Source organism: Macrobrachium rosenbergii, chromosome 43 (assembly GCF_040412425.1).
Source record: "Macrobrachium rosenbergii isolate ZJJX-2024 chromosome 43, ASM4041242v1, whole genome shotgun sequence".
NCBI classification, from domain to species: domain Eukaryota; kingdom Metazoa; phylum Arthropoda; class Malacostraca; order Decapoda; family Palaemonidae; genus Macrobrachium; species Macrobrachium rosenbergii.
The window spans coordinates 35,076,625-35,091,624 of NC_089783.1; the positions used below are offsets into that span (position 1 = coordinate 35,076,625).

The window sequence follows — 15,000 nt, forward strand, 5'->3', positions numbered from 1 at the left end:
ATATATATATATATATACACACACACGGCGTTGTGGCATCTTATTTATGAGTCGTTTATTTGTCCCTTTTCAGATTTTCCTGTGATGTCTGGTAAAAAAAAAAAAAACAAAGATACCCTAATTCTTGTTTATATTTGCTTGCAATTAATGATTTTTCTTCAAGTAATCAAAATAAGTTTAATATCATCTAGCGTCCAGCTTCTAAATACACGAGCACGTGATCAAACGAACGTTACGCCGAGCGACTTTCTTTTCCGTTTCATCCGGAATTATTCATTTTTCTGCTTCCCATGTTAATGGGTTTTAAATGCGAGTTCCATTACGCAATTTTACCGGTTAAGCAAATAAGAGTCAAGCCGACGCGATTAGCGAATTTTTGGGGGGTCCAGCTTTTAAATGAGATTTAAGTGTCGGGGATTAGTGGGCCAGAAAGTCGTGTTTGGCAGATCATATTCGCCAGAGTAAAATTCAGATGAATGAAATTGTGAGTTTGTTTATTCCTCGGGAAAGAGTAATAAGGTATAAGGATACCTACCATCCCCCCCCCTCTCTCTCTCTCCTTCCCTCGTCCTTACGTGGGTGTAAAGGTATCAACAGTATATACTCGGAATAAATTACGCAACAGATTTCCTTCCTCAGAATTAAGTAGCACATCACACGGTTTTGTTATGAATTATCAGTAATAACGGTTAATCACAAGTTAAGAAATATATGTATTCATTTGTGCTTCTCTTCTCACTACAATTAGCTGTAAAAATATTAACATTTTTTCTGGTTATTTGCCACAATTCAAGTTCATTTTTCATAGCTACCTGAGCTTGTGCTTAAGAAAATGGGGAACAAACGAATATAAGGTGCAAGTCGTTTCTCTTTCAAAAGCAATTAAGGGCCAGATTCGAAACTTTTACGATAATGGACTCTCTCTCTCTCTCTCTCTCTCTCTCTCTCTCTCTTGGTACTTTATACCTCTACCGATTATGGAATTTCCACTTGACAAACATGTTATGACCTTATGACCTTAGCTTCATTTTCCAGATACCTTAACCTTTTCAAGATTTTGTCTTCAGCATCACCAATACTTTTTACAGTGACAGCCTTCAGACCATCAAAATACCGCCAAATTCTCAGTATTTTACGTAGCAGACTTCCAGTTGAAGTGCCTTCGCTGACGGTCTGAAACGAGCTTCTACTGTTCTTTGTTTCTGTGAACGAAAAACTATAGCTTCTGATATGAAGTATTTGAACCAGACCTTACTGAATCACAAAGCCTGGCCTGCAGTGCCATGTGAGAGAGGAATATTCGAGTAAATTAGAGTTTAAAAAACTGCATAGCTAACAGGGAACAGAGATAAATGAAAATAGTAGAAAGAGCCACCAATTCCATCTAACAGAACAAGTCTGAGTTGCCAAAGATCCATCTATTATGTTAATTTCCTTGGCTGCCTTTCTGTGTGTGTGTCACTAACCCCTTCCCCCTACCCTCCCCCTTCCCCTCCACTCCTCCCTCCTCCTCCACCATCCCCTTCCCTCTCCCTTCCCCCTCCCCTCCACAGCATTATGTAAACACACCAAATCCCACAACAAAAATAAAAAAACATTGCAAGAACTGCTTCATAATACTACATACACATTAAGGAAGTTGGATAAGATAGAAATATATTTTTGTGGTACGATTGGGTTTCCCATAACTGGTCAACAGGAATATGGGTCAAAATTTCTCTACTGTAATTACATGTTCTTTCCTGCAATAATAACAATTTCTTTTATGATAATCCGAAGGGGATTATATTTCAATATTTCAAAGATTAGAGAATAATAGCACGAAAAAAACACATACACAAAAACACACGATTTGACTTGATATCATGAAAATTTCAGCTATCAAGTCAAGCACCGGGGCACTTTTGGCCATTCAGTGCTTAAGACTGTGTAAAGAGGGAGTTGGAGCGGTTGGACAGCTAGATATAGAGATCCAAAACATACAGGAGACGAAGTGCAAGGATCCGAAAGTAAAACTTTGAGAAAACCCCTCATATGCAATAAGAAGTAATAGTTACAGAGGCTGGACAGCAAAACTGAAGAAAGGGAGTGGGAATGGAGGTCAAGTAAAAAGGTAAAATATTGGTGAAGCCCGGGCGCAGTAAGACGCTGCAAATACCCTTTAGTAACGCCTACAGTGCACCACTTGAGGAGCACTGATTGCACTCCCCTTATCGCCACGCTCACATTGCCCTGTTTGCAAGATCATTTGTGCCTCACGTACTACAAAAAATAAATAAATTTAACAGCGTTTCACATATGATTTAAATTGCAAATAGAGAAGCTGAGTACTAGGAATATCACTAAAGTGAAGACAACAGTAATTCAAAAGGGTGCAAAAAATTAGTTCAATATCAATAATAGATGTTATTCCGTACTTCACTCACCTAAAGACAACATAAACACATATTTTATTTGCGATTATAGAGAAACATTTCATTGCAAATTATTGCATATATTTTGTTACAATTTCTGCTCACTGATGCTGAGAAGTGAGGAGTTTTTATTTCTTTTCTTTGTTTATGCACACAACACAGAATAATCAGCATTTCGAGACACCAATATTTCTGAAAGCACTTCTTATCAGATCCTGGGAAAGATAGTATTATTTTTAGGTTATCATCATCTTTACACACCGCCTGGGTTAAATGAAACAAGAGGGATGTTTGACAGACAGAGAGAGAGAGAGAGAGAGAGAGAGAGAGAGAGAGAGAGAGAAAGACCTTCCACTCAGTATCCGCTCTTCTTACCATAATTCTCTCTTGACTCAACTGGCTCTAATATCTGTACAATATGACATTATCATACTTCTCTCTCTCTCTCTCTCTCTCTCTCTCTCTCTCTCTCTCTCTCTCTCTCTCTCTTTTTAGCAAGATACTGAGGCATGCTTGTTGCCTCACTTACACCTTTTTTATATCTACACACTTGTCATTATACTCAGAGTGGCTCAGTACGGACTACCAAGAGACGCCAGAGGTGTACTTGAACATCTTGATGCTTCGAATACACACTTTAGTGCTCTGCAAACCTTGGAAGAGGCGTCACTTTGCGTAATTTTAATGTACAACTTTTTTTTAAAGTTTTCTCTTTTCGCATGCTATAATCCCCTGGTGATTTATTTTTAAAAATATTTTTAAATGAACACCATATTATTTGGAAGTTTGAATTTCAAGTCAATGGCCCCTGTGGACTAGTTCCATATGAATAGTGTTCATCTTCTAAATAATAATAATAATAATAATAATAATAATAATAATAATAATAATAATAATAATAGTAATAATAATAATAATATCCAAATTTTGTGTTTAACGTATTTCATTAGTTTGTAATTCCCATGAGATTATTACACTGTCCAGTACTGCTTTTACGTAAATTGCTAAAAATGTTTCACAGTGTGCATCTTTTTTTTTTTTCAAATTAAAGGTAAAAATTTCATCACATCAGCATCGTAATATAAACTTTGTCAGGTTTAAAGAAAAAAATATTCCTCATTTACTCTCATTCATTTTCGGATACCTGCTTCTGAAAAAGAAAAGCTGTTACTGATATGACATAAAAAAAAAGGAAACTACTCTCCCTAATTATTGTGGGTCTGGAACAGAGCTAAAAATTGCATGAGTCGAAATTCCACCATTCGAAATTTCCACGTCAATCTGATAAAGAGAAAAAGACTGTTGTGTACTAAAACCCATTCCCCAATTTGTCCTCTTTAAAACGGCGCTTAGCCCTTTCTTTCAATTTTAATGGGTCCGAAAGCGAATTAACATACGAAATGGGGCACGGGCTAAGCAAATGCGATTAGCGACTTTTTTTTTTCTTTGGACTGTCAACTCTTGTTTTGAAATGAGTTTTTTTTTTCTAGCGGCAGTCCTACTCAACAATTGGGAATGGACCGTAGTACGTCTGTTAGATGAAAGTCTGCTAAATCCTCTCTCTTTTCTTTGTTGTTTCCCGGTGGGGAAATTCTTTTCTTTAACTGTTTTCTAATAAGGCAACTAACCCGGTGTGAAAATGTTATTTCCAGAATAAATTAACTATTTCCTTAAAAGAGTAAATCGATAGAATTTCAATTATCTAAAACCGAAGAACGAAATTTGACAGAAAATAACTTCGAAATCTACGATAGGCTTTAGCACGGAACTCTAATAACCTAGTTCCCTTCAAATTGTACATATTTTTATTATGATTTCAAGTTTATGACAAACCAGTCTATTTCTATTGAAGTTGACGTGCCTACAGTTGGCCCTAAGATTCTACTCTTTTACGTGCCATCTCCTTTTGCAAACGTGTTTCCTCCTATGTTCAGAATAAGAGTTAAGAATTAGACAATTGAATGCCTCACTTGTATAGTAATTTTGGGTTTTATAATGAAAAGAAGTGTTTCTTGTAAGGATCACATAGGGCTTGACTAAGTCTGCCTGACGCTCATTCTAGCAAGCAAATTCCTTTCCAAAATTAGCACAGTTACACTGAAGCACAATTAGTCACTGCAAAATGAAGAGTAGATCATTGGAATTCAGATATGAGAAAGGTAATACTAGCTACAGAAATTCCCATCAGCCTATATAAATGATAGAAATGAACACTAAAAGAAAAAAAATGAAAATTCGTAGTTCGAAAAAATCCCTTGCTTGTATTCTTATCAAACAAGATTAGTCACTGCAAAATTCACAGTAGACAGTTGGAGTTCAGAAATGACCAGCGGAATACTAGCAACAGAAAGTCCTATCACGGAGGCTTTAACCTCTGTAATTGATAGAAAGAACCTTGAAATTTAAAAGATCTTACGTAGAATATTACAAAAAAAGTCCCTTGCAAGTATTCTTATTATTTTTTTGTATCGGTTTCAATGCAAAATAAGTATCATAAAATTCAGACCATAAAACCTTTATCGTTTTAATACTTTTATAAAAAAAAATCCATGCTTTTTCTCAAAGCAGTTTTAAAGGTTCACTTTTTACGTTTCTCCCTGAGCTTATTCACTGGATCTGAATTTAAGCGAAAACGTCACTCTGGCGCAGTGCTGCCTCAGAAAAGGTCAGGAAAAACACAAATTTCATAGTGACGCCAGAAAGCCTCTCCATTTTACTGATTGCAAGGATGACAAGGATACGTAGGATATATTTTACAAGAGTTCGTGACTTCGTGTTGCTGTAGGATTTTATTTATAATCCTTGTGCATTTTTTATTTTCTGGAAAAGAAAACTATTGTGCTGGCTTTGCCTATCCATCCGAACATTTTTCTGTCTGCACTTTTTATCTCCGCCCTCGTATCTTAAAAAGTATTGAGGCTAGAGGGCTGCAAATTGGTATGTTGATCATCCACCCTCCAATCATCAAACATACCAAATTGCAGCCCTTGAGCCTCAGTAGATTTGATTTTATTTAAGGTTAAAGTTAGCCATAATCGTGCTCCTGGCAACGCATTCGGGTCGTTTCGGCCGTAAGCACGTTTACATGCAAAATGGGCGCCGTGTTTAGCACCAGCCCTTTTGGGGATGTACGTAAAACATGAAATAATAATGGTAAATACCATAAACATAACGGTAAATACCATAAACATAACGTCTTACATTGTTTTGGGTGTTACGGCCTAAAGTGACTTACGGCCGAAACGACCAGGACCGCTGGCAACGATATAGGACAGGCCACCACCGCACCGTATTTCAAGTTTCATGGGCCGAAGCTCATACAGCATTATACCGAGACCATCGAAAGACAGATCCTTTTTCTGTGGCCTTGATTATACGCTGTACAGAAAACTCGATTGCGCTGAAGAAACTTCGGCGCATTTTATTACTTGTTTGCTATTAGTCCATTTACCTTCGCATGAAATGACTTTTACTGACTATTTTCACACTTCAAATCAGATGCCAAATAAACGATTCTCTTCAAAATGATACTAGGGGAAGAATGTGCTTTAATTATTACTTGTGAGACGATGTGTTTTTCTAATTAGTATTTCCGTCCTTACAGTTACAAATACAGTTCATTCATACAATTATTACAAACGACTCTTAATATATTTAATTTATGTAATTAGCAGCCCTTTCGCAATTTATACTCTCCTTTTGCAAACCCCAAAGACTGATTGTCTTTGGGGTTAGCAAAAGGAGAGTCCAAATTAAGTGGACAATTTAAATGATTTACCACGTAATTTTTCATAGCCATTAGAATGACACAAACTCGACTCGATAACATCATTGTTATGGTCAGCACATTGCACAACTGAAATTACAGTTTGGTTCAATGTAAAAAAAAAAACGAAAAACCTCTTTGTTTCACGAATTCCGAGAATTTTAGTATTTATTTAGTGTTCGTGGGCGTTTCATTGTGTCATGTTTGCGTGAATGATAAACTACGAGATGTGCATAATGAAAGAAAACTGCTTCTTGTACCGTTAGTTACAACGCTTTTTTTTTGTGTCACCGATTAAAATACGAAAGGGGTAATGAACAGAAGGGGGTTTGTTACGAAATCGCAAGGATGTATGTATGTATGTATGTATGTATGTATGTATGTATGTATGTATGTATGTATGTATGTATGTATGTATGTATTATTATTATTATTATTATTATTATTATTATTATTATTATTATTATTATTATTATTATTGAGAATTAAAAGCCACAGTAGTGTTGAAAATATTTATGTAAAGAGTTAAAAAAATAAATATTTTTAACACTACTGTGGCTTTTAATTCTCGAAGTTATAGCTTCGTTACAGGTTCGCCTGGTTTCATTATTATTATTATTATTATTATTATTATTATTATTATTATTATTATTATTATTATTCAGAATATGAAACTCAATCATAAGAAACAAGCCCACAAAAGGGGCCACTGGCTTGAAATTCAGGCTTCCAAAGAACATGGTAATCATCTGAAAGAAGTAGCAGAATATAATAGGAAATACAGAAAGTAGAGATCGGCTATTAGAAATAAAACTGAATTAACAAATGAATAAATCAACAGATAAAATACAAGTAAATTATAAAATACAAGGACCACACAAAAAATCTTCTACAGGCCTGAATGACATAATTCTGTTATCATTTCCTGCATGTTAAAAAAGAATTGGAAAGACACGTCGCCAGACATTAAATTCTGCCTTTTGAAATCCACTCAAACTTCTTTTCCAGACCTGAATTAAATCGTCCTATCTTTCGGAGGTGGAAGAACAAGACGAACAACCAACCAAACAACGGCAGACGTGGAGGAGGAGGAGGAGGAGGAGGAGGAGGAGGAGGAGGAGGAGGAGGAGGAGGAGGAGGAGGAGGAGGAGGAGAGTGAAGAAGCAACAACGAAGTTAGACGGCGTTATTATGTGGAATTTGTGGGAGCCAATGGTTCGTTAGGTCCCGCTGACCCGACCTTGTCATAAGGCATTATTGGAAGGAGGTTTTTTTTTTTTTCCTTCCTTCTCTTTCTTTCTCTTTCAACCATTTCATCCACAAAGCCGGAGAAGGATGCGATGATGACAAAGGGAACTTTTTATTTTTTTTTTTTTACAAAAGGTTTCTCGAAGCAGCGAAATAGAAGTTTGATGAAGGGCGGCTGGTGAGGGTTGTGGTGAGGGCTGTACGGCAAGGAGAGAGAGAGAGAGAGAGAGAGAGAGAGAGAGAGAGAGAGAGAGAGAGAGAGAGAGAGAGAGAGAGAGATCAGAATAAAATGATGTGGAGTAACGAGCATATCTCCGCCAGCGCCAGTCAACAATGCATAAACTGATTTCTATTAGTGAATTTATATATACACATGTATATATATATATATATATATATATATATATATATATATATATATACATATATATATATATATATATATATATATATATATGTATATATATATGTTATATATATATATATATACATATATGTTCGTGTATGTATGTATGTATGCATCTTTATCGTGCACAAGTAATGCATGCCTATATTTACATGCTTTTGTGTGCGCGCAAGTTTGTGCGGCGCTTACAGTTTGCTGCATAGGAGACAGGAAAATAAAAGAAGAGAAAGATGGAAAATTTATATTCACACACAAAAGACGCATGACAGTAATAAGTAAAGCGAAAATGAGTTTTGATGACAAAACGCCTCGCGTTCATTGCTTCTCTCGCTTTCAATCTCAACCTTCTCAGTCTCCAATCTTCGTGACATGTGAAAAATGTTATACCAGACGATAAAAGAAGCAATTGTCTTTAATTATGCGCATCTCCTTGTTTATCATTCTTGCTAATGTGACGGAATGAAACGCCGACGGACGATAAACAAAGGATAAAATTCAAGGAATTTACGAAACAAAGAGAGAGAGAGAGAGAGAGAGGCTTTTCGCTTTGTTTACACAGAACCGAGCTGTAATCTCAGTTATGTAATGGACTTAACATAACAATGTTGTTATCGACTCGAGTTTGCGTCATATTAATGGCCAGAAAAAATTCCGTGGTAAATCATTAAAATTACCCAGCTATTTTGGACCGAACGAATGTCTTTGAGGTTTGTAAAAGGTGAGTATAAATTGCAAAAGGGCTGCTAATTATATAAATTAAGAGTCGTTTGCAGTAGTTGGGCGAATGCAGTGCATATGTAATTGTTAGGACGAAAATACCAATTAGAATAACATATCGTCCCGTAGGTAATAATTACAGCAAATTCATTCCTTAGGATACTTTTGAAAGGAACAAAATTAAGATCCCTCAAGAACAAAAAAATCCTGAAAACTAAATCCTATTTATCCTTATCATCTCAACAGTAATTAAAATGAAAAGAATCGTTTATTTGGCATCTGATCTTAAAGTAACCAGTAAAAGCCATATTATTTAAAGGTAAAAGGACCAATAAAAAAAAAGGGTAGAGCGAATAAAAATATAAGGATCCTACTGGAACGCGAACTCACGAACTCCTGTGAAATATATCCTACGTATCCTTGTCATCTGTGCAATCAGTAAAATGAAGAGAATCGTTTATTTGGAATCCGATATCCATATATTAAAATAATCATTAAAAGCCAATTCTGAGAAGGTAAAAGGACCAATAACAAAAAATGTACAAGGAATATAAATAAAATCCTACAGCAACACGAACTCACGAACTCTTGTAAAACATATCCTACGTATCCTTGTCATCCTTGCAATCAGTAAAATGGAGAGGCCTTCTGGCGTCACCATGAAATTTGTGTTTTTTCCTGACCTTTCCTGAGGCAGCACTGCGCCAGAGTGACGTTTTCGCTTAAATTCAGATCCAGTGAATAAGCGCAGGGGGAAACGTAAAAAGTGAACCTTTCAAACTGCTTTGAGAAAAAGCATGGTTTTTTTTATAAAAGTATTAAAATGATAAAGGTTTTATGGTCTGAATTAACTGATACTTGTTTTGCACTGAAACCGATACAAAAAAATAAGAATACTTGCAAGGGAATTTTGTTTGTATATTCCGTGTAGCATTTTTTAATTTCGAGGTTCATTTCTATCATTTATAGAGGTTGAAGCCTCCACGATGGGACTTTCTGTTGCTAGTATTCCGCTGGTCATTTCTGAACTCCAACTGTATACTGTGAATTTTGCAGTGACTAATCTTATTTGATAAGAATACATGCAAGAGCCTTTTTCGAACTCCGAATTTTCAATTTTTTATTTTAATGTTCATTTCTATCATTTATATAGGCTGATGGGAATTTCTGTAGCTAGTATTACCTTCCTCATTTCTGAATTCCAATGATCTACTCTTCATTTTGCAGTGACTAATTGTGCTTTAGTATAACTGTGCTTAATTTGGAAAGGAATTGGCTAGCTAGAATGAGCGTCAGGGAGACTTAGTCGAGCCCTAAGCAATCCTTACAAAACATACTTCCATTGATTACAAAGCCAAAAATTACTATACTAGTGAGGCATTCAATTTCCCGACTTTTAACTCCAGTGCTGAAGATTGGAGGAAGCACGTTTGCAAAAGAAGATGGCACGTAAAAGAGTAGAATCTTAGGGCCAACTGTAGGCACGTCAACTTCAATAGAAATAAACTGGTTTGTCATAAACTTGAAATGATAATAAAAATATATTCATTAAGAGGGAAGTTAGGTATTAGAGTTCGTGCTAAATCTTATCGTAGATTTCAAAGTTATTTTCTGTCAAATTTCGTTCTTCAGTTTAAGATAATTGAAATTCTATCGCTTTACTCTTTTAAGAAAATGGTTAATTTATTCTGGAAACAACATTTTCAAACCTGGTTGCTACTTTATTAGAAAACAGTTAAAGAAAAGAATTTTCCACACCGGAAAACAACAAAAAAATAGAGAGACGATTTAGCAGACTTTCATCTAACAGACGTATTACGATCCATTCCCCAATTGTTGAATAGGCCTGCGGCAAAAAAAAAAAAAAACTCATTTGAAAACAAGAGCTGACGGTCCCCCCAGCAAAAAAAAAAAAAAAAAAAAAAAGTCGCTAATCGCATTTGCTTAGCCCGTGCCCCATTTCGTATGTTAATTCGCTTTCAGACCCATCAAAATTGAAAGAAAGGGCTAAACGCTGTTTTAAAGAGGACGAATTGGGGAATGAGTTTTAGTACGCAACAGTCTCTTTCTCTTTATCAGATTGACGTGGAAATTTCGAATGGTGGAATTTCGACTCATGCAATTTTTAGCTCTGTTCCAGACCAGTAATAATTAGGGAGAGTAGTTTCCTTTTTTTTTTTTATGTCATATCAGTAACAGCTTTTCTTTTTCTGAAGCAGGTATCCGAAAATGAATGAGAGTAAATGTGGAATATTTTTTTCTTTAAACCTGACAAAGTTTATATTACGATGCTGATGTGATGAAATTTTAACCTTTAATTTGAGAAAAAAAAAAGATGCACACTGAAACATGTTTAGCAATTTACGTAAAAGCAGTACTGCACAATGTAATAATCTCATGGGAATTACAAACTAATGAAATAAGTGAAACACAAACTCTGGATATTATTATTATTATTATTATTATTATTATTATTATTATTATTATTATTCAGAAGATAAACCCTATTCATATGGAACAAGCCTTGAAATTCAAACTTCCAAATACTATGGTGTTCACTGAAAAACATTTTGAAAGATAAACCACCAACGAATTATAGCATGTGAAAAGAGAACACTTAAACAAAAAAATCTTGTATATTAAAATTACGCAAAGTGACGCCTCTTCCAAGGTTTGCAGAGCACTAAAGTGTGTATTCAAAGCATCAAGATGTTCAAGTACACCTCTGGCGTCTCTTGGTAGTCCGTACTGAGCCACTCTGAGTATAATGACAAGTGTGTAGATATAAAAAAGGTGTAAGTGAGGCAACAAGCATGCCTCAGTATCTTGCTAAGAGAGAGAGAGAGAGAAGAGAGAGAGAGAGAGAGAGAGAGAGAGAGAGAGAGAGAGAGAGAGAGAGAGAGAGAGAGAGAGAGAGAGAGAAGTATGATAATGTCATATTGTACAGATATTAGAGCCAGTTGAGCCAAGAGAGAATTGTGGTAAGTAAACAGTCATTTAAACTAAGACAATCCGATAATGAGTGGAAGGTCCTTTGTTGAACTCTCTCTCTCTCTCTCTCTCTCTCTCTCTCTCTCGCAAACATTCCTCTTGTTTCATTTAACCCAAGTGATGTGTAAGGTTGGTGATAGCCTGAAGTAATACTATCTTTCCCAGGATCTGACAAAAAATGCTTTCAGAAATATTGATGTCTTGGAATGCTGATTATTCTATACTGTGTGAATTGCTAAATAAATGAAATAAAAACTCCTCACTTCTCCGCATTAGTGAAGAGAAATTGTAACTGAATATATTCAGTGATCTGCAATAAATGTTTCTCTGCAATCGCAAATAAAATATATAATTATATTGTCTTTAGCTAAGTGAAGTATTGATACTGAACTGATTTTTTGTACCCCTTAGAATTACTGTTGTTTACACATTAGTGATATTCCTAGTACTCAACTTCTCTATTTGCAATTTAAATCATATATGAAATGCTGTTGAATATATTTTTTTTAGTACCCTAAGACACAAATAATCTTGAAAACAGGGCAATTTGAACGTGGCACTAAGAGGAGTGCCGTCAGTGCACCTCACGCGGCGCACTGTAAACGATACTGAACGGTATTTGCAGCGCCCCTTCGGCACCTAAGTTCAACCACTTTTTACCCCTTTAGTTGACCTTCATTCCCACTTCCTCTCTTCAGTCTTGCTGTCCAGCCTAATTATTACTTCTTATTGCAGCTGAAGATTTTTCTCCAAGTTTCACTTTTAGATCCTTGTACTTCGTCTCATGTATTTTATGGATCTTTATATCTTGCTGTCCAACCACTCCAACTCTCTCTTTACTCTGCCCTACGCTCTGAACGGCCAGAAGTGCTCAGCGCTTGGCTTGAGAGCCTAAATGTCATAATATCAAGTCAAATCTCGAGTTTCTTTCAGGGTTTTTACTTTCTAGTCTTAAGAATTATACTCCCTTCCGATTCAACATAAAAGAAATTGTGTTATTGTTGCAGGTAAGACCATTTCATTATAGTAAAGGATTTTTAAAAATTTCTTTCTTTCGCTCAGAAAATGAGAAACCCAATCTTACCACAAAAAATATATTGGTATCCTATAAAACTTTCTTGAAGCACGTGTAGCCTTATGAAGTAGTCCTTCCAATGTTTTCACATTCTTTAGTGGGACCTGGTGTTTATACACAGCACGGGTCTTTGGCAACTAAACTTATTTGGTTCGATGGAGTTGGTGGCCCTTTCTACTTTTTATTAGTTTTCTGTAAAGGAAAGCTATTGTGCCGGCTTTGTCTGTCCGTCCGCTCTTTTTTCTGTCCGCACTTATTCTGTCCGCCCTCAGATCTCAAAAACTACTGAGGCTAAAGGGCCGCAATTGGTATGTTGATCATCCACCCTCCAATCATTAAACATACCAAATTGCAGCCCTCTAGCCTCTGCAGTTTTTATTTTATTTAAGGTTAAAGTTAGCCATAATCGTGCGTCTGGCAACGATATAAGCCAGGCCACCACCGGAGCGTGGTTAAAGATTCACGGGTCGCGGCTCACCGAAAGCTAGATCTAATTTCGGTGACCTTGATTATACCTGTACAGAAAACTCGATTGCGCTGAAGAAACTCCGGAGCATTTTTTAGTTGTTATTTATTTCCATTCCTTTTTTGGACGTGCAGTTTAAAACTCGAAATTGCTCAAATATTCCTCTCCAATATGACACTTCAGGTCAACTCTGTAATTCTGTGATCTGGTTGATATACGTCATAATATTAGCAATCATGTTCCATTCACAGAAACAAAGAACAGTAGATGCTTATTTCAGACCGTTGGGGAATGAACTGAAGTTGAAGTATGCTACATAAAATACTGAGAATTTGTGAAATTCAGCTGAAGTGAGAAATGACGGTATTTTGATGGTTTAAAGTTTGTCAGGGTAAAAAGTCTTGGTGCTACTGAAGACAAAATCTTGAAAAGGTTCAGTTATCTGAAAAACGAAGCTACGGTCATAACATGTTTGTCAAGTGGAAATTCTAAAACCGGTAGAGGCAAAGGCACACGAGAGAGAGAGAGAGAGAGAGAGAGAGAGAGAGAGAGAGAGAGAGAGAGAGAGAGAGGATATTGTCCATTATCGTAAATGTTTTGGATCTTGACGTTATTTGTTTTTGAAAGAAAAACTTGCACCTTATATTCGTTTGATGGCTATGAAAAAGTGGACTTGAATTTTTTGAAATACCCAGAAAAAAAATTTACGTATTTTTTACAGCTAATTGTAGTTAAAAGAGAAGCATAAATGCATATATATTTCTTAACTTGTGAGTAACCGTTATTACTGATAATTCATAACAAAACCGTGTGGTGTGTTATTTAATTCAGTGGAGGGGAATCAGTTGCATAATTTATTCCGAGTATATACTGATGATACCTTTACACCCACGTAGGGACGAGGGATTTAGGGGGGGGGGATGACGGCAGGTATCCGAATACCTTATTCCTCTTTCCCGAAGAATACACAAACTCGCAATTTCATTCATCTGAATTTTACTCTGGCGAATATGATCTGCCAAACACGACTTTCTGGCCCACTAATCCCCGACACTTAAACCTCATTTAAAAGCTGGACCCCAAAAATTCGCTAATCGCGTCGGCTTGACTCTTATTTGCTTAACCGGCAAAATTGCGTAATGGAACTCGCATTTAAAACCCATTAACAATGGAAGCAGAAAAATGAATAATTCCGAATAAAACGGAAAAGAAAGTCGCTCGGCGTAACGTTCGTTTGATCACGTGCTCGTGTATTTAGAAGCTGGACGCTAGATGATATTAAACTTATTTCGATTAATGGAAGAAAAATCATTGATTACAAGCAAATATAGACAAGGATGAGGGTATCTAGTTTTTTTTTTTTTACCAGACTTCACGGGAAGGTCTGGAAAGGGAAAAATAAACGGCTCATAAATAGCAAGCCACAGAGCCATCACCAAGGGTCTTAAGCTTTTGTATAAATTCACAAGTAACTTTTGCATAATCCCTCTGACAAATGGCAGAAGTTTATTAATGCAAACGATAAAAAAAATTCATTCCTGTCAACTGACAAAAATGGAAGCACTTCCTCAGAGAACAATTCTGCCCTAAAATGGAAGACTGCAGTATCTGCAAAAATACAAAACTCAGAAAAATGGTAGATACTGCAGTTTTCCCTTGCCTTACTACTGATTTTGCAGATACTGCAAATGGGACTCGCTAAATACTCGTGAAAATCATTGAAGAATCATTCTGAAACTGCAGGAATTGGGTATTTTGTGTTTCACGAGCCCAACAGGTGGCATATCTCAATTTCGAAAATTTTGCAGATACTGCAGTTTTCCATTTTAGGGCAGAGTTCTTTACTTACTTTTGTCATTCCTTCTCGAGCCTTACTGTGCCTCGCTCCTGCTAGCAATCTCACTTAATAATTGGGCAC

At 36.1% G+C, this 15,000-nt stretch overlaps 1 protein-coding gene across 1 annotated transcript in view; it reads left to right on the plus strand.

Moving 5' to 3' along the window:
* LOC136829048 (ABC transporter F family member 4-like) overlaps positions 1–15,000 on the plus strand; it is a 57,985-nt gene that overhangs the window by 5,598 nt on the left and 37,387 nt on the right. The window contains exon 2 of the mRNA XM_067087434.1: positions 7,219–7,394. Coding sequence (XP_066943535.1) covers positions 7,219–7,394 — 176 coding nt within the window. The remainder of the gene's footprint in view (positions 1–7,218; positions 7,395–15,000) is intronic.